At 41.9% G+C, this 21,064-nt stretch overlaps 1 protein-coding gene across 6 annotated transcripts in view; it reads right to left on the bottom strand.

Annotated features, from left to right (window-relative positions):
* ZNF280D (zinc finger protein 280D) overlaps positions 1–21,064 on the bottom strand; it is a 117,636-nt gene that overhangs the window by 58,362 nt on the left and 38,210 nt on the right. For all 6 annotated transcript variants that reach the window (XR_013959253.1, XM_080645699.1, XM_080645703.1 and 3 more), the window contains 3 exons: positions 9,461–9,578; positions 2,456–2,626; positions 2,209–2,318 (listed from right to left, as the gene is read on the bottom strand). Coding sequence is in view for 5 of the 6 variants with exons in the window: in XM_080645699.1 (XP_080501825.1) it covers positions 2,209–2,318; positions 2,456–2,626; positions 9,461–9,578 (399 nt within the window). In the remaining variant the exon portion in view is untranslated. The remainder of the gene's footprint in view (positions 1–2,208; positions 2,319–2,455; positions 2,627–9,460; positions 9,579–21,064) is intronic.

The raw sequence follows: 21,064 nt of genomic DNA, 5'->3' as shown, positions 1-21,064 counted from the left end.
CTTTGGGGCAATCCATCAAAGAGCCCTGGATGGGTGAGCAGGGCCTACCTCTTTGGGAATATCAATCACAGGGCTCCTGCACTGTGAGAGGGCACAGGCTAGGCTATGCTAGGCTAGGCTGTGGAACCCCCCCTGACTGCATGAATTTCGTGCACTGGGCCTCTAGTTCTCATTTAAGAACAAAGCACAAAGTACAGTTATCAGGGTCTACAATTTAGGAGCTGGATGTACTGACAGTCAAAATCGTTTCGTTCATGAATATATTGTATTTACTATTCCAAATACATTACCTTTTTTCTACTTGTTTTGTAAAATGTTAAATTTCAATAAAAATTTGTAAATCTCTGAAATAGTGAACAAGAACTTTTTCTTAGTTATTTCTTTACCATTGCACCCTTCTCTTTCCTTTTCTTCATAAATCTACACTGCCTTTTCTTTCCTTTTACTCTTTCCTGACATTTATACTGGGCATACAAGAAGAATACAGGCTATCTTTACAAAGACAGAGCAGAATACTATAAAATATAATAAAATATTTTAAGTGAAGTGTTATCTAAATCTCGTATTTCATTTGTACTTTGCAGAATTTTTAAATATAATTTTAAGAGCTTCCTGTACCAATAATAAGTTCAAACTGTTTTGTCATAATTACACAAACAATATTCTGGATTGAGTTAAAACATTTATTTTATATGAAATGCTCCACCATTTGAATTTTATGTTTGAGTGTTGAAAATTAAACGTAAAACTCTGATTTTCATTGTGACATGTACATACTAGCATGGATGGACACAAAATTAACTGAAGAAACTGTTAAGTTATACAAAATGTTTAACATAAAATAATGCCAGCTTTTTAACATTTGAAGCATAGCATAATCTAGTAAGTAAAATAATCTGATTAATGCGTTTTTATTTAAAATTAGAATACAATAAGCATCATACCTAACAAAGAGGTAATATGCAAATTGACCCTCATGCCCTCACAAGATGGCTGCCTATGAGCAGGCCCGGCAGGGAGGTTAGTGAGGGATGACCAAACGACTGAACAAGCAGGCTGCATGAGGCGACCAGACCAGCAGGGGGGTTAATGAAGAACAACTAAATGACTGGACAGCAGGCTATGGGGGGCAACCAACCTGGCGAGGGGGGGGGGGGGATGGTGGGAGGGGCAGTTGGGAGCAACATGACTGGCAGGAGGGGGCAGTTGGGGGCGACCAGGCCAGCCGGGGAGGCAGTAAGAGGCAACCAGGCCAGTGGGGGGGCAGTTAGGGGCGACCAGGCTGACAGTGTGGGGGGGGGGCAGTTGGGGGACATTAGGCCAGCAGGAGGGGTAGTGAGGGGCAACTAGGCCAGCGGGGGGGGCGGGGGAGGGGGCAGTTAGGAGCAACCAGAGCAGCAGGGAGAGGGCAGTTAAGGGCCACCAGGCCGGCAGGGGAGTCAGTTAGGGGTGATCAAGCAGGCAGGCAAGCAATTAGGAGCCAGTGGTTCAGGATTGTGAGAGGGATGTCCCCAGGATCGGGCCAAAACCAGCAGTCTGACATCCCCCCTAGGGGTCCCAGATTGGAGAGGGTGTAGACTGGGCTGAAGGGACCCACCCCCGGTGCACAAATTTCATCCACCAGGCCTCTAGTTCTATATAATAAAAGGTTAACATGCAAATTGACCTAACGGTAGAACAACCAGTCACTATGACGCGCACTGACCACCAGGGAGCAGTCGCTCAACGCAGGAGCTGCCCCCTGGTGGTCAGTGCACTCCCACAAGGGAAGCGCTGCTCAGCCTGAAGTCAGGCTCACAGCTGGCAAGCACAGTGGCAGTGGCGGGAGCCTCCCCCGTCTCTGCGGCAATGCTAGGGATGTCCAACTGATGGCTTAGGCCTGCTACCCATCAGTCAGACATCCCCCCTAGCCTCACTGACTGCAAGAGGGCACAGGCTGGGCTGAGGAACGCCCCCGAGTGCAAAATTTTGTGCACTGGGCCTCTAGTACATTATGATGTATATGAACTTAATTTTTTAAATTTAATGATTCAGAAGGAATTTTAAAATCTATGAAAATAATCATTATTCATATAAATTTTTACCTGTTATATGGAAATATCAATAGGAAATTTCTTATCTAAATAGCTGAACCATTAATTACTATAAATCAATCAATATTTTTAGGGATTTGCAAACCTTTTTAAATCAAACTTTGAAAAGTTTTACCTTCATGTGATTTTTCAAAGGATCCAAAAGATTGAAATGAATATTGCACTTTGGACAAGCTCTTGGAAAAGGTGTTCCATTTTTAGATTGAGTTGATGAGTTATTTGTACCTAAAATAAAGTCAAAATGTATGGTTCAAGATTTATCACTTCTTAACCTTAAATAACCACTAATAGTTTGTAAATTTACTATAATTTCTAAATTGTATGTATATATTTCTTTCTTATATGCCACATTTCATATTTACCTTTTGATGACATAGCCTGTGGAGATGTCACTGAAAGAGACTTAGCTGAAGGAAATACAGTTGAGGAATTTGCTCCAGAAACACTTTCACTGGGCTTAGACTTTTTTGGATTAACACTGATTACTTCAGAAGTACAAGGACGTTTTGGTAATAACAAACTTTCATTCACACCTACAATAATTTAAACAGTGGAAAAAATATTTTTAAACACTTTAGAATATTGCTTATAATTAAATAAAAATACTTTGGAGCTAAAGTAAAGGCATTATAACTGAATTATTATATTAAAATGACAATAAATAATAGAAACTGATGTGATTAAGTCAGGAAAATTATGCAAACGTCTATATATACTCAATTCATAAAATATTTCTATGCAAGAAAATATTACTTTGAATAAATATATAAACAGCTACACTGAAAGAAGTCAGACCAAAATATATCAAGCAAAAAAAAATAAAATTAAAATTAAAGCACAGAGAATATTCCGAATTACGTTCTTACAAATGAATTATCTTTAAATGGGTAAGAACATTAAAGTTTGTTAAAATTTTTTTTCTTTTATTCTAAACATTTAGAGACCCTTTACAAACTTTTGAATTAACAACTTAAAATGTTTAATGAAAAGTTAAGTTCTTTTCCCACCTAACAAAGAAGTAGTCTATTCATGGTTTCAAGTTATACTATCCATTTATTCCAAAGTGAAATCAACTACTCTTGAATGACAATCATTCATTCATTCATACAAAAGGACTCATAATGAAAGGAGTTAAGTTTTGAAGTTATGTTCCCAGAACTTCATGGGCTCCTCTTAGGGACAATTGGACAGGTCTGACTGAGAAACTGTCCTTTTATTTTTTATAAGACTGTTACATAAAATTATGTTTGTACAAAGATTTCATTTCTAAAAAGAATTTTAGTTTAAAAACCATCACCTTAAATCTAAAAGATATTAGTCTTATTCCGAGCATTACCAAGAAAAATGAGGATATTTAGACCACGTAAAAGTTCAGAAAATAACATACAACTGTTCTTGGTAATAAGAATTCAAAACCTGCACATCACATTTTAATGCTCCCAACTATACACTAAAAGTAGAATAAATAAAATAAATATATCAGAAATATCCCAGCCTTGCTCCCATAAGACTGTCAGCTAATTTATCAACAGAAATTTTGCAGGCCAGAAGGGATTGTCAAGAAATATTCAAAGTGAGGAAAAGCAAAGGTATCATCCTATATAATAAAGAGCTAATATGCAAATGGTCATCATGCCCTCGCACCGGGGCACCTGAGGCCATGCCCCCTCCACCCCAGCGCTGGGGGACCTGAGGCCACGCCCCCCCCACCTGGCGGGGCTTGACAGGGGACCTGAAGCTGCACCCCCTGCCCGGTGGGGCTTGACGGGGGTGGGGCCGGCTGGGTCTCGGTCTCGTGCGATTTCAAGGCGTACATGGGTGGGCGGGAACTTGACTCTGGGTCCCACGGCATCCCCCAGACTCTGACAGGAGGGAGATTTTCATATATATTTTACTAATTCTCTTTCATCGTTGACACTTCTATTATAGAGAAAGGGCAAATAACAATATTAAAATATTTCCTCTAATTAATTCCCTGTTAATGTGCACGAATTTCATGTACCAGGCCACTAGTCTATATATATATAAAAGCCTAAGTGACCTTTCACCTGTTCGACCAGTAGCATGACGTGCAATGATCACCAGGGTGCAAATACTCAACACACAGGCATGGAAACATGAAACAGACTGTGATGAATTTCAGAAGGAAGGGGGAGGGCGGGAAAAGATTAACAAAGATCTTATATGCATACTAGAGGCCCGGTGCATGGATTCATGCAGCAGTGGGGTCCCTCAGCCTAGCCTGTGGAAATCGGGCCAAAATTGGCAATCCAACATCCCCTAAGGGGTCCCGGATTGCGAGAGGGTGCAGGCCAGGCCGAGGGACCCCACTGGGGCAGGAATCCATGCACTGGGCCTCTAGTTCTATATAATAAAAGGCTAATATGCAAATAGAGAGAATGGAGGAACATCCAAACAACCAGTCGCTATGATGAGCTCTGACCACCAGGGGACACGCACAGAACACAGTGGGTGTTGGCAGCAGGCAGCAGAGCATGGAATATGGTGGGTGTGGGCCGCGGCAGGATGGTGGAGGTGAGCAGGGGCACCAGACCAAGGCAGGGCACCAGTCACTGTTATTGGGGCAAGCCTCTGGTGGTTACTGAAAATTCTTTGCTCCCGCATGCCGTGGTCCCAACTCGGCACTCACACCTGCTGCCAACAGCGGCCCCGCTCACATCCACTATCAGAGCCACTGCTCGCACCTGCTTCCAGGGCAGGCCCCAATTGCTCGTTGCCTTCAGAATGTGTGAGTGGCTGTTGCTGGCCCTGAATGCCCCTCAGGGCTTCTCCACCTACCCCTACTCCTGAGGGGCGATTGGGGCCAGCAGCCACCTCTCGCACCCGCTGCCAGCACCAGAGTCGCTGCCAGCCCCGTTTGCACCCACTGCTGGTGCTGGCCTCAATCGCTCCGCGCCGTCAGTGGGTGCGAGCGGGGCCAGAGCTGTCAGCGCATGGGAGCGGCAGCAATGGGAGCGGAGCTGCCAGCAGAGGAGACTGGGGACCGCAGCGGGAGGGGCCAGGCGGGGGCACAGAGGATGGGCCGAGACCCACCCCTGTGCCCACCATAGCCTCGCAGCCTACAGTTCCTTTCAAAGTGCACAAATTCGTGCACTGGGCCCCTAGTTTAGAATAAAATGACAGATAAAGAACTTCCCAGGCAAGAAAAAGCTAAAGGAGTTCATCACCATTAAACTAGTACTATATGAAATGATTGGGTCTTGTTTAGGAAGAAAAAGAAAAAAAAAATAAAAAATATGAACAATAAAATGGCAATAAGTACAAATCTATCAATAATTGACTCTAAAAAAAAAAACAAGATAAACGAACAAGCAGAAAAGATACAGAGAACATTTTGACGATTGCCAGAGTGTCATGGGGTTGGGACTAAGGGTGAAAAAGGTGAAGGGATTAAAAAGTACAAATTAGTTACTACAGAATAGACGTGAGGACATAAAGTACAGCATAGGGAATATATCCAATATTCTAAGAACTATGTATGGTGTTAGATGGGTGCGAGATTTACTGGGATGATCACTTAGTAAGTTATGTAATGTCTAATTTACAACTGGAAATAAAAAAATAAATATTTCAGGCTCTGTCACTGACCAGCTGTATGTATTCTTGGCTTATTTAACTTCTCTGAGCCTCAGTTTCCTCTTTTGCTATTATACCTTAACAAAGCTGTTTTAAGATAAAATAACATAGTGCATTTAAAGCACCCAACACAATAGCTGTCACACAGAAACCATTCAATAATAAATAATAGATATAATCATTACTAAAAAATATTTCAGATCTTTAGAAGAAAAAAATTATTCAAATAGATTCACCTATCTGCTTTTTAAATAAGGGGAAACATGTCAGAAAAATAAGCCATTATATTAACTGGCTCCTCTGTTTCATCCTTTGAGATAACATAAAAATGATTTTTTTCCATCTTCAAAGCACATAATTACTAATGGCTATACTATGGGGTCCTGGGAAAGATTTTGTAATCACAGTAGCATTCTCATAAGATGCTCAGGTTACTTGAAAAGCCAATCTAATTATATAACAGGCTGAACAATAGAAATAAAACTTTTACTTCAAAATGTTTTTAACATAAGAAATAAAATCCCTCTGCATTTAAGAGTTTTAAATTCTGACCATTTAACTTATTTATCTCTGTTGTCTTTGGTTTATGTCGTTTCCTATACTCAACAGCCCTTTCTCTGCCAGTAAAAATCCTATTCTCATTCAAGATCAAGTTCAAATCTAATCTCCAGCATTCGTGATCACCTAACAGTGGTCAATTAATCATGCTACTGAACACAACAGCACATATTGTCATTCACAGCAACTATTTGTTGTCAAGTCCTTTAAAGCTCATAACGCATTTTCACATTTTATCTTATTTGTACTTCAAAAAGCTCTGACTAAAATAGAGCAAGAATTAAAAATTTATCTCCAAATGGCTGATTCCACGTCTAGAGAATGCACTAAATTAAGAAAAATAAGAGTTCCACTTTAATAATATGAGAAAACTAAAGTGTAAAGACTTGATAAAGACTACAAAAATCTCAAGACTAACATTTCTAAATCATCCTACTTACTGCTCAGGCTGAAATCTTTCTGCAGTAGGAAACTTAAAAAGTAAGTGCCACTGTCCTTACTGCAAGAAGTTTCAAGAATTCAGTCCTTTCCTATGAATAAAGTCCATGTGTTTTGTAAAACCTGAGTTAAGACAACTATTTTTTTCTCCATGTTCCTTTTGGTTCCTACCTATTTTTTATTTTTGTGGATTGACTTCAGAGAGGGACGGGGAGGGAGAGAAGGAAAGAGGGAGGAAGAGAGAGGGAAAAGAGAGGGACAGGAAGAAGGAGAGGGAGAGGGGGAGAGGGGGAGAGAGGGAGAGGGGGAGGGGGAGGGGGGAGGAGAGAGAGAGAGGGAGAGAGAGAGAGAGAGAGAGAGAGAGAGAGAGAGAGAGAGGGAGAGAGAGAGAGAGACGGGTTTGTTGTTCCATTTATTTATAGATACATTGGTTGATTCTTGTATGTGCCCCATCAGGGGATCCAACCTGCAATCTTGGCATATCGGGCCAAAGCTGGTTCCTACCTATTTTAAAAACTAGATTTCTACAAGTGTCACAAGTGAGTGACACCCAAAGAAGTGAGTATCAAATAAGTGTTATTTAAATAGAAAAGTATTTTAGGCACTAATATTACTATTAAAACATTGGGGGAGGTTTGGTAAATTTTCTACATTGATTTGTTAGAAAATAATTTAAAAAGTCCCAAAAATCTTGTGTATCTCTATTTAGTCAAATATTTTAAATATTTCAAAATTGCTAATATACAAAGCATAACTGCTTTGATTACAGGTAATTTTCAATTATATAAAATTTTTCATAGCAAACTATTTTATTATAGGTTAATGAAGATTTTTGTTATCTACACTAATAAAAGAGAAGGATACAAATTGACCGTATATCTCCGCGTAGCCCACCAGCCAATCAAGAGTTACTTTGCAAAGTAGCCTGACAAAGATGGAAGGTTAATTTGCATAGGTGGGCGCCAAGCGGCCTGGGAACACCCTCGGGACCCAGGCCACTCCGAGACTGTAGGCCTGCGCGTAGGCCCTGAGCGGCTGGGGTCCCAGAACGCCCCTGGCCAGCAGTGGCCTACAGGAGCCAGCACCAAGCAGCCCAGATCCCGGGACAAGTGGCCAGGGCCACCCCCCAGCCCGGCGGACACAGTGAACGCAGGGCCGCCAGGCTTGGGAGCGTGCCCCCAGCAGCCAGGGACACGCCCCTAGCCCAGTGGACACAATGCAGGGGATCCTCTATGCATGGGCTACAGAGGAAACAGCTTTTCTTTTCATTTTTTAAATAATATATTTTATTGATTTCTTACAGAGAAGAGGGGAGAGGGATAGACTGTCAGAAACATCAATGAGAGAGAAACATGGATCAGCTGCCTCCTGCACAATCCCCACTGGGGATGTGCCTCCAACCAAGGTACATGCCCTTAATAGGAATCAAACCTGGGACCCTTCAGTTTGCAGGCCCACAGTCTATCCACTGAGCCAAACCAGTTCAAGTGTAAACACCTTTTCTGACCGCTCATTGGCTAAGCTCCCTGTACACAGCCACTTGCAATGTTCTTGGTAACTTGGGTAATAAGAATACAAGAAGGTAATCGAGGGTTTTTCCACCACACTCCTGGAGAAAAAAATGAAGTTCTGCTGCTGGAGGGGCTAAGAAATGTCATATCCTGCCCTAGCCGGTTTGGCTCAGTGGATAGAGCCTCGGCCTGCCAACAGCAGGGTCCGGGTTCGATTCTGATCAAGGGCATGTACCTAGGTTACAGGCTCCTCCCTGGCTGGGGCCCAGGTCAGGACTCATGCAGGAGGCAACCAATCAGTGTCCCTCTCACACTGATGTTTCTCTCTGTCTCTCCCTCTCTCTCTCTCTTCAACACTCTCTAAAAATCAATGGAAACATATCCTCAGGTGAGGATAAAAAAAAAAAAAGAAAAAGAAAGGTCATATCCTATGAAAGACACATCTTGAAAATGCCTAAGGAAAGTTGTCTTTTTTTCATGGTGAAGGGACTGGAGTCCATGTTGATGAAAACACCTTGGCAGTTTTGGTGGCTGGCAGTGGCTGTGGCAGCGGGGTGATGGGGCTGGTGCTTTCCCCTGTTCAGCCTGGTCGCCTCCTGACAAGGGAGGCCAGACTGCGGCTTAGGATATCCCCTGAGGGCTCCCAGTTTGTGAGAGGGGGCAGGCTGGGCTGAGGGACACCCCCCACCCTCAGTGCACCAATTTCATGCAACAGGCCCCTAGTTAGTATATAATCAAAGAACTTTAACTCTTCTTCAATAGGGACATTCATTACTACTTCAAAGGCCATTTAACGAATACTAACTATATACAACCACTTTATAATAGCACTCTATAATCATATTTATCATATGTCAATCATTAAATTAGTAGAAAGACACTAAGCTAATTAAAACATTAACTATTATCATATACTTTTTCACACTCGTCATCATAGAAGGTAATTAGTACTTCCTTTAACAGAGTATTCAGGTTATCAGAGGACTTCTCTAACTTATGGAAATTATTTTCAGCACATGTTTAATGCAAGTGAGAACAATCTCAAAGTCAATTAGCCTACTTAATTAAAAGGAAGAAGTAAAATATGCTATCATTAAATAAGATTTAAAACGACCCAAGAAAGGCATGCAAAATTAGCACCGTTCTATTTTACTATATAAAAAAACTGAACATGAAGACAAAGACTTCAAACAGAAAGTCTATTTCATATGCATATTCACCAAGTTTCTTTTTATAATTTTTTGAAAAAGTACTAAAACCAACCTGTTATAGAAAGTGTCGGTCCCCCTTGGTAATGTGATAATCCTGTATCCTGGGTCAAATCGAACAGCAACTCTGTAGAATTACTAGATGCAACTCGTGATGAGTTTGTTATGTAACCCTGTTAAAATATTTCAAAAGAGGAGTATTACATTTATTCAACACAGTTATAATATTCTGTTTCATACTTTTATAAAAGTAAATTTAACTGCATGCAATATTATAATAATCATCTTTGATGACTCAATTACTAATAACTTATAAAACACAAAGGTAATTATTACCATCTGCCAAAATTACCATCTTCTAAAGCTGAAAGCAAACTGAGAGTTGGCTTTTTCCTGACTAGTTAATTAAAACGAGGGGGTCAAGTTCTAGCATAATTTTTTTTTTAAATATGTTTTTATTGACTTTTTACAGAGAGGAAGGGAGAGGATAGAGAGCTAGAAACATCAATGAAAGAGAAACATCGATCAGCTGCCTCCTGCACACCCCCTACTGGGGATAGAGCCTACAACCAAGGCACATGCCCTTGACCAGAATCGAACCCAGGATCTTCCAGTCCACAAACACAACACTCTATTCACTCAGCCAAACCGGTCAGGGTATCTAGCATAATTTTTTCAAGGTAAAATAAACATATAAACCCATTTTAAGTCAGTGAGATTACTGTACTTTATAAAGCTCCTAAAAATTCAGTATTCCCATCAAAAAGCAAGTAACAGAACTTAGCAAAATCTTTGGGTAAATGCAAGGAAAGGAAATACAAATTTAGAAACTTCTACACCTGTATAACACCCCCCCCCCGACCCAACAAAATATTAGGGCAAACAAACTGGGGATCAATCTGCAGTATTACACATTAGGGTTAGGCATGATTATATCACACTAGTGGCCTGGTGCATGGATTCGGGCACACTGAAAGGACTTCAATGGTATTGGTGGCATTTTATATCCATAGCTATTTGTTATATGTGTTCATTTTATATTTCATGTGCCTTTTTAAAATTGTTAACTATTTTTGTGTGTATTTTACACCCTTGGATTGTTGTTAAGCATGTTACAGACATACCATCTCTCAGCAAGTCAAAATGTTGCCAGTTTTATTAACTTGAAGCCTTATCTTCTTGATACGACATTAAAGAAACAAGAGTAGTACTATTTTTGGCATTAAAAGAGGTAAATTAAGTCCAAAGGGAGAAAATAAATTGAGCATCTTGGGTGTTAAAAACAATGTTCAGAAACTTAAGGTCTAAAATAGTGAATTAGTTATACCCACAGTCCTCAAGTTCAATTGTTATAGTGATTCGCTGTGACAAAGTCAGAGTGAATAGTGTCCAAAAGAAGATACAGACCAAATGCTGTTTGACTTTAGAGGAAAGAGCTCATGTTGTTAAGAAGAACCTTGCCAGAGAAACCTTCATTGAAATAACATTAAAATTGGATCTAGGAATATGCTTGGGATTATATTAGTTGGAGATATATATAGCCAGGGAAGGCAACTCCAAACAGAGAAAGCACTTTGAACAAGGTAAGGGCAAGACTCAATAGGGACTTACATTATATACACTAATGAGCAGCATTTTCTCTATTAAATCACAACAGTCTTTTCCTGTATCTCTTTCAGATATATTCTATTTTCTCCCAGCTTTCAAATTGAGCTGTAAGTGACATATAACACTGTGTAAGTATAAGGTGTGCAATGTAATAATTTGATAAATGGATTTATTGCAAAATGTTAAAAAAAAAAAAGACAGGAAGTTAGTTAGAAGAAATATTTTAATATTTCTATTTGTCCTTTCTCTATAATAGAAGTGTCAGAGATGAAAGAAAATTAGTAAAATGTATATAAAAGAACACATAGATTAATAAACAAACAATAACATGATATAATAATTACAAAGACATGATATAAAAACAAAAACATTATATAAAAAATTGATAAAAACAATGACTGATAAATTGATTAAACTTATTCTAATATCTCCCTGTATACCTCATTAAGAGTAAAAACACTTTCAGAGTGCTTGACTAATTTCCCTTGTGATGAAGTATTTACAACTTTAACTTTAACATCACATGCTCTTTGAACTCAAGAGAAAGAAACATATAACTGATCATTTCCGAAAACAAGTTCAGGTAGGAATCTTCCTACTCTGTCTAGAGTTTGTCCTTGTGATTTATTAATAGTCATTGCAAATGCTGGCATCACGGAAACTGTCTTCGAATTAATTTAAATGGGAGGCCAGTGTCAGACGGGGTAAATCAATTCTTGGAATCAGAAGAACCTCTTCTTCCGCAGATCCTGTTAATACTTCAGCTTCGATTATGTTAGGTCACAATTTTTTGATAATAAATCTAGTACCATTACAAAGACCCCATTTACTATTAAGATTTCTCAGTACCATGATGATTGCACCAACTTTCAATTTTAATTTATGACACAGCATTCCCGAAGGAGTAATACTAGTAAGAAACGTGATAGGGAAATTCCTTTTCCGCATCATATGTTGAATCAATGGAATCATCAGGCAAATAGGTGTGAAAATCTCCATCAAGTATATCCAAAATTTCTTCATTTATTTTATGAACGTGCTCATTTTTAGGACAAAGAATCGCCCAGTTAGATGTATTTTTAATATTATCTATAGATATACTATTTCCAAAGGTAGCTTCAATAATAGATCCATTACAAATCATTTCATGGGGGATTTCAATAATATCCATTCCAAAAGCTTTATATGTATCATGTGTGAGCCGTTTATTTTTAAACTAGAGGCCCAGTGCACAAAATTCATGCATGGAGGTGAGTGTCCCCTCAGCCCAGCCTGCACCCTCTCCAATCTGGGATCCCCTTGGGGGATGACAGACTGTCGGCAGTCGGACATCCCTCTCACAATCCAGGACCACTGGCTCCTAACTGCTCAACTGCCTGCCTGCCTGATGGCCCCGAACTGCCACCCCTGCTGGCTTGGTCACCCCTTACTGCCCCCCTGCCGACCTGGTCGCCTCCAACTGCCCCCCCCCTCCGCCGGCTAGTTGCCCCTCACTGCCCCCCTCTGCCAGCCTGGTCACCCTCTACTGCCCCCCCTGCGAGCCTGGTTGCCCCATGCAGCCTGCTGCTCAATTGTTTGGTTGTCCCTCACTAAACCCCCTCCCAGCCTAGTCGCCCCACGCAGCCTGTTCGGTCATCCGTTCAGTTGCAATGGTCGCCTAGGCTTTTATTATTATAGATTGCCAGTGTGCGTCATATGTACCGGCTGGCCGGTCCATCGGACAGTTGGTCACTTAGCCTTTAATACACACACACACACACACACAAACACACACACACACACACATATACATACATACATATATATATATATATATACATACATATACATACTAAAGGCCCAGTGCACAAAATTCATGCACGGGGGGTGGGGGGTGTCCTTCAGCCTGGCCTGCATCCTCTCCAATCCTGCATCCCTCTCACAATGAGGAACCACTGGTTCCTAACCACTCACCTGCCTGCCGGCCTGATTGCCCCTAACTGCTCTCCCCTCCTACCCTGATCCCAACTGCTCTCCCCTCCTGGCCTGATCCCCCTAACTGCCTAACTGCTCTCCCCTCCTGGCATGATCCCCCTAACTGCTCTCCCCTCCTGGCCTGATCGCCCTAAATGCCTGCCACTTTCTCCCTTCTCCCAGGGCGCCAGCCTTTTCCCTTCTGTCTTCTCCCATGGCCTCTGCAAAAGGGACCGCGGCGATGGACCAGCCCTCACAAGGATGTCCAGAAGGACATCTGGTCTAATTAGCGTATTACCCTTTTATTAGTATAGATGGTATGAGTTTTAGGATCTTCTTTATTGGAAAAATGTATAAGCCAAGGATCAGGAAGAGAAAGAGTGGGTTCTTTACTCTTCCCACCATCCCACAGAAACCTATGCTGGGCCATGGAATCTCCCATCTCACAGGGTAAAGACAAAAGTTGCCTGATCAGCAAGGTGAACAAATAAGAAACTGGCAGGCAGGATTTAGAAGCTGTTTAAAAGAACGATCTAGGCCAGCTGGAGGCCTTAGGGCTCAAGGGAAGTTCCAGCCCTTCCATGAGGATGGTTCCAGTAAGCAGAACGATCTCAAGAAGAGTAAAAAGTCTGAGATGAATCATGTAAAGTATACGGCAGTATAAATTTACATTAACACACGTTTAGTATAACTAATTATGAACAGTGTGGTCTATATAATTTAGAGATATACTGTACACTCCATACTATTATAATTTAAATATACTGATACACACAACATATTTAAGCACTATTTATAAAAGATCATCATTGAGGAGAATAAACTCTGTGACTTCTGGATCATTCTATACATCGTAACATCTAACATGCAAAAGCTTTAAGATTAGCAATGCTTAAAAATCTAAAGGGGCCCTAGACAGTTTGGCTCAGTGGATAGAGTGTTGGCCTATGGACTAAAGGGTCCCAGGTTCGATTCTGGCCAAGGGCACATGCCCGGGCTGTGGACTAGATCCCTCACCCCAGTAGGGGGTGTGCAGGAGGCAGCCAATCAATGATTCTCTCTCATCATTGATGTTTTTCTCTATCTCTCTCCCTTCCTTTCTGAAATCTATTTTTTTAAAAATCTAAAGGAAAAAGTCACTTTAAGAATGTGCAAAGGACATAAACTGAGACACTTCAAAAGCAAAATACAGCCTGGCTGGTGTGGCTCAGAGGTTGAGCATCAACCTATGAACCAGGAGGTCATGGTTCCATTCCTGGTCAGAGCACATGCCTGGGTTGCGGGCTCAATCTCCAGTGTGAGGTGTGCAGGAGGCAGCTGATGGATGATTCTCTCCCATCATTGATGTATCTATCTCTCTCTCCCTCTCCCTTCCTCTTTCTGGAAATCAATAAAAACAAGCAAAATACAAATGACCAATACATAACAAAAACCTTTTTTCCAATTTACTAGTCAAATAAATGCAAATAAACAAATAAAGGCAGTGGCAACTTTTAAGTACTGAACTGGCATTGTTTTAAAGATGATCATATCAAGACACTTGGGGGGGGGCAGGGTGAGGGCAAGTGCTGGGGGGTAGGGGAGGCCGGGGGGAGGTCAATGGGGAAAAAAAATAGGAGACATATGTACTACTATTTGTAATACCTTAAACAATAAAATAAAATTAAATTAAATTAAAAATGTATGTAATAAAGTTAATTAGTAAATATACATTTCAAAAAGTAAAAAAATAAAGATGATAGTATCTAAAACAAAAATATCCAGGTCATGAAGGATAGTCAGTAACTACAGAAAATGATGAGGAGACTAAGAAGAAATAACTAATTGCTATAACTACCTATGATCTTGACTAGGAACCTGGGAATGAAAAATGACATTAATGGAAAAACTGATAAAATTCAAATAAGGTCTGCAGTTAGTTAATGTTGACTACTGATTATGATAAGAGAGATGTTAGTATTATGGTAAACTGGGTTAGGGTTAGGGGTATATGGAATTCTTTTTTTTTTTTTAATGGAACTTTGTATTATTTTCCCTATAAGTCCAATATTCATTAGAAATCAATTAAACATTTAAAATTTTATAAGTAATGATAACATTTTAATAGCAAAAAAATTTAAATGCAAATAAAGTAGCAGTAAATGTTATCATTACTTTTTAATTTTTGCAAATAAAGGCAATGGCAATCTATATGTCCAACAATGGCAGAATGGTTAAAAAAATTAAAGAACAAACTATCATGCAACCACTAAGATCTGACTCCTAACCCATAAAAAGTATGAGATAAGAAATGTGTGTGGTTTTAAACCATATGTTTATGGTAACATTTCTACACAAAAATAAATAATACACCATGGGTTGTCAGTCACTCTTTCAAGTGAAAATGTTCTTCTCTTTGTAAAAAGTGGGTAGTTTAGCTTACAATTCAATACACAAGTGATTTTCCTCAAAATATATCATACTTCAGACAAAGAAGTGCTTTATGCATACTACCCATTTCACTACACAAAATATTTTTTTTTTAAATATATTTTATTGGGGCAGCCCATTACTGGGCCTTCCCTCCCCGTGAGGGGAGTCTGAATCTGCTTGTAATAAATTTTCCACACTTTTGCTTAAAAAAAAATAAAAATAAAAAAAAATAAATATATTTTATTGATATTTTACAGAGAGGAAGGGAGAGGGATAGAGAGCTGGAAACATCGATGAGAGAGAAACATCGATCAGCTGCCTCCGCACACCTCCCACTGGGGATGTGCCCACAACCAAGGTACATGCCCTTGACCGGAATCGAACCCGGGACCCTTCAGTCCGCAGGCCGACGCTCTATCCACTGAGCCAAACCGGTTTCGGCCTACACAAAATATTTTTAAAATATATTCAAAATTATAGAGTTAACAAAACATTTCCATACTTCCTCAAGTAAATTGAATATGACTGTAATATTTTTTACTGTGTATGCATGGTGGTGACTAATACAAAAACTACTAGTACAGCTTAATACCACTGTCCTGAGGCACCACCAGCAGTTTACTTACCATTGCTTTTGTATTATCAGTGCAAATGTCAACATAGTGAAAAAGGCAAATAGTGTCTTTCTATTTTAGTATTAATAGGGTTGATTCTCAAACTCATGAAAGAATCTCAGAAGAAATTCCAGGGCCTAAAAATTACACTTTGAAAATGGACACAAGAAAGAAATGCTCCCATTGTTTTTAAAGTATACATTTATATACAATACATCTTACATAATAAAGAGATGATATGCAAATTGACCATCACACCAACACACAAGATGGCAGCCCCCATGTAGACATAAGATGGCCGCCACAAGAGAGAAACCAAGATGGCAGCATAGGTCAGTGGTTGGCAAACTCGTTAGTCAACAGAGCCAAATATTGAACTTTCTTTTGAGAGCCGAAAACTGACTTCTGCGCATGGGCCACGAAGTTTCAAGTGCACTGTACATGCGCGCCCGCATGTGGTATTTTGTGGAAGAGCCACACTCAAGGGGCCAAAGAGCCGCATGTGGCTCGCGAGCCGCAGTTTGCCAACCACTGGCATAGGTAAACACCTGAACCTGCTGCTGTGCACAACCACTTTAAAACTACAACTAAAAGACAAAACGGATATCATCCAGAAACACAGGAAGGCTGGCTGAGTGGAAATTCTACAACTAGAAGGAAAGAGAAAAGCACACTGAGACTCAGAGGAGCTGCAGAAGTAAAGGCAGAGGTACAGAGGCATGCATGCAGAGAGGATTAGCAACTGAGTACGCGGCTCTCTTTTTCAATCCAGAGAGAGACACAAGCTCCGAGGCTCTGAACTCAAGTTCCCGGAGAGACTCTGGGGACCCAGACTCATACGGGGAGAAACTGGACTGTCTGGAAGCGGGCAGAACTCGAGGGCGGCTTTCTCTCAGAGGTGCTTGCAGCAATTACCAAGGGACACTGAGACCTGGGGGCCTATTAGGGAAGGGCTGACGGTCAGCCATAGCTGTTTGTTCTGCCCTGAGACCCCGCCCCACCCAACCTGTGCGCGGAGGCTTTTGCATATGAATGGCCTGGTCCTTTGAAATCTAAAATTACCTAACAAACTGCTGCTGAGTCAGAGAGGCCCAGAACATCCAAAAGAAGGCCCAAGGCCCCACAGCAGCTTGCACTGCTTCACAGCTGGGCCTCATCTGGGCACCTACAAAACCCAAACAAAGAAAAGGAATCTGCAGATCTCTCTGTAGCACCTTGCTGGGTGGCTTCAGGCAGAGGCTAAATTAACACCTCCTTGGATATCCAAGAGCCAGGGTACCCAGTTGTCAAAGTGGGACCATCCAGATTACAACTCCTCAGATCCATAAGGGACACACTCAGGGGGCAGACACAGTGAGCACCAAAGCCCCACTGAAGCAAGTCTTGCCTCATAAGGATGTCTCCAGCACAGAAGTTCTCCCAGCGTAAACACAGCTGATCCTCACAGTCAGTTGGCCTGGAGGTCAATTCCTCCCAGTGATACCAACAACAATTAAGGCTTAACTACAACAAGACTGTGCACCCAGCCCACAAAGGGGTGCACCAAGAGTGTCCACCTCGGGTAACTGGGGAGGCTGAGCCACTGGGCCCTATAGAACACCTAGCACACAAAGCCACTCTATCAACACAGGGAAGCAGCCAAAATACGGAGACAAAGAAACAGATCACAAATGAAAGAAATGGAGGAAAGCAAACTACTGGATATAGAGTTCAAAACCACCGTTATAAGGTTTTTCAAGAATTTTCTAGAAAAGGCCGATACATTTAGTGAGACCCTCAAGGATATGAAAAAAGGACCAACTAGAAATTAAGCATGCACTGACTGAAATAAAGAATAATATACAGAGATCCAACAGCAGACTAGAGGATCGCCAAGAATCAAGTCAAAGATTTGAAATACAAAGAAGCAAAAAACACCCAACTGGAAGAGCAAAAAGAAAAAAGAATCCAAAAATATGAAGATAGCGTAAGGAGCCTCTGGGACAACTTCAAGCGTACCAACATCCGAATTATGGGGGTGCCAGAAGAAGAGAGAGAGCAAGATACTGAAAACCTATCTGAAGAAATAATGACAGAAAACTTCCCCCACCTGGTGAAAGAAATAGACTTACAAGTCCAGGAAGCGCACAGAACCCCAAACAAGAGGAATCCAAAGAGGACCACACCAAGACACATCATTTTTAAAATGCCAAGGGCAAAAGACAAAGAGAGAATATTAAAAGCAGCAAGAGAAAAACAGTTAGTCACCTACAAGGGAGCACCCATACGACTGTCAGCTGATTTCTCAACAGAAACTATGCAGGCCAGACGGGAGTGGCAAGAAATATTCAAAGTGGTGAATAGCAGAAATCTACAACCAAAATTACTCTACCCAGCAAAGCTATCATTCAGAATTGAAGGGCAGATAAAGAGCTTCACAGATAAGAAAAAGCTAAAGGAGTTCATCACCACCAAACCAGTATGATATGAAATGCTGAAAGGTATTCTTAAAGAAGAGGAAGAAGAAGAAAAAGGTAAAGATAAAAATTATGAACAACAAATACATACCTATCAACAAGTGAATCTAAAAATCAAGTGAATAAAAAAATCTGATGAACAGAATAAACTGGTGAATATAATAGAATCAGGGGCATAAAAAGGGAGTGGACTGACAATCCTCGGGGGGAAAGGGTTGTGGGGGGGGTGCAGGAAGAGACTGGACAAAAATCATGCACCTATGGATGAGGACAGTGGGGGGTGTGGGGTAAGGGCATGGGGTGGGGTGGCAACCGGGTGAGCTATGGGGGGAAAAAAGAGGAACAACTGTAATAATCTGAAAAATAAAGATTTATTTAAAAAAAATAAAACAAAATATGCCCGCCACAAGATGGCCAGCAGGGGAGGGCAGTTGTGGGCAATCAGGCCAGCAGGGGAGGGCAGTTGGGAGGAACCATGCCTGCAGGGCAGGGCAGTTAGGGGTGACTAGGCCAGCAGAGGAGGGCAGTTGGGACAATTAGGCCTGCAGGGGAGGGCAGTTAGGGGGAACCCAGGCCTGAAAGGGAGGGCAGTTGGGGGTGATCAGTCCTGCAGAGGAGGGCAGTTAGGGGTGACCGGGCCAACAGAGGAGGGCAGTTAGAAGTGACCAGGACAGCAGGGGAGGGCAGTTAAAAGTGACCAGGATGGCAGGGGAGGGCAGTTAAGGGTCACTGGTCCAGCAGGGGAAGGCAGCTGGGAGGAACCAGGCCTGCAGAGGTGTGCAGTTGGGGGCGACCAGGCCTGCAGGGGAGGGCAGTTGGAAGGGACCCAGGCCTGCAGGGGAGGACAGTTGGGAGGGACCAGGCCTGGCAGTTGGGGGAGATCAGGCCAGCAGGGGAGGGCAGTTGGGAGCAATCAGGCCTGCAGAGGAGGACAGTTAGGGGTGACCAGGCAGGCAGGGGAGAGCAGTTGCAGTGACCAGGCTGTCAGGGGAGGACAGTTAGGGGCAATCGGGCCGGCACGGGAGCAGTTAGGCATCCATCAGGCTGGCAGGGGAGTGGTTAGGGGGTGATCGGGCTGGCAGGCAGAAGCGGTTAGGGGCAATCAGGCAGGCGAGTAGTTGGGAGTTAGCAGTCCTGGATTGTGAGAGGAATGGGCAGTCGGACATCCCTCGAGGGGTCCCAGATTGGAGAGGGTACAGGCTGGTCTGAGGGACATACCCCCTCCCCGTGCATGAATTTTGTGCACCGGGCCTCTAGTATATATATATGTATATATGCAAATACATATGAACTATGGGTTAGTCTAGAGTAAAATTCCAAATCTATCATTTGCCAGCTCTATGGCACTGAGTGAATTATTTAACCTCTGTGAGCCTCAATTTCCTGAAATATAAAATAGGGTAACAATAGTGCCTACTTCACAGGGACATTTAAGAATTAAATCAGATTAACTTATCCTATATAATAAAGATGTAATATGCAAATGGTCATTACGCTGTGAAGCGTAACGACTGACTGTGTAATGACCAGATCGCGGATCAGCAGTGGGGCAGCGAGCTACAAGCAGGCAGCAGAGAGCTACAGGAGGGGTCAGGGCAGCAAGCTATGAGGGGGTTGGGGGGAGGCAGAGGGAGCTACAGGAGGGCAGGGCAGCGGTGGAGAGCTACTGGAGGGTGGCAGTGAGTTACTGGCACACGGATTCGTGTGCAGGGCTACTAGTGTGTATATGTGTGTATATATACGTATATAATGTATATATATTTATATATATATATACAGTATATATAGCTTTGAGCACAAAGCCTTACACATATTAACAGTTCAATAAATTTTAACTATTACCATTAACTAGTACGTATTGTTGATGTGTTTTATTAATACTATAAAGGTACTATAAAGGTTTCAGAATAAAAAGCTATGATAGGCTCTCAATAATTTTCCCAACTAAGAACGAAGAATACTTGGCGCACTTTATAATCTTAAACAGTTTGCCATTATGCAATATTCATTACTGATCATACTTTTATTCATGTTTTGATAGTAGTTTTTAATACTGTAGCTATTTAATTTAAGCACATTACTGACTAAGAAACAGGTTGGGTAGTTAGTTCCTGCAGTTATTACTTTGCGTACTGGTTGAGCTCTTAAAGATGGTTACATTTTCTGATGCTGATAATGCTTCTACCGAATAAGTACCCATGATAGTTAAGAATTTTAATTGGGTATTGTTGACATCTATTCTAATAAAAGCCTAGGTGGTCCTCACGCACGATGTCATCACAAGATGGCCACCACAAGATGGGCTGCCGCTCTGTGTGGTGAGGCCTGGGGGTCCCATGGTTCTGCGGGGTGTAGAGGAGGCTGGTCCCGGAGTCTCCGCTGCCTTGCGCGGAGGCATCGGGTCGTGGCAGGGGAGGGCAGTTGTGGGCGATCAGGCCAGCAGGGGCGAGCAGTTGGGGGCAATCGGGCAGGCAGGGAGTGGTTAGGGGGCAATCAGGCTGGCAGGCAGAAGCGGTTAGGGGCAATCAGGCAGGCAGGCAGGTGAGCGGTTAGGAGCCAGCAGTCCCAGATTGTGAGAGGGATGTCTGACTGCCTGAGGGGTCCCAGATTGGAGAG

The sequence above is a fragment of the Plecotus auritus genome (genome assembly GCF_963455305.1).
Source record: "Plecotus auritus genome assembly, chromosome: 1".
Classification (NCBI taxonomy): Eukaryota; Metazoa; Chordata; class Mammalia; order Chiroptera; family Vespertilionidae; genus Plecotus; species Plecotus auritus.
The sequence above is the reverse complement of the archived record's forward strand: the minus strand, read 5'-3'. Positions and strand labels throughout refer to the sequence as shown.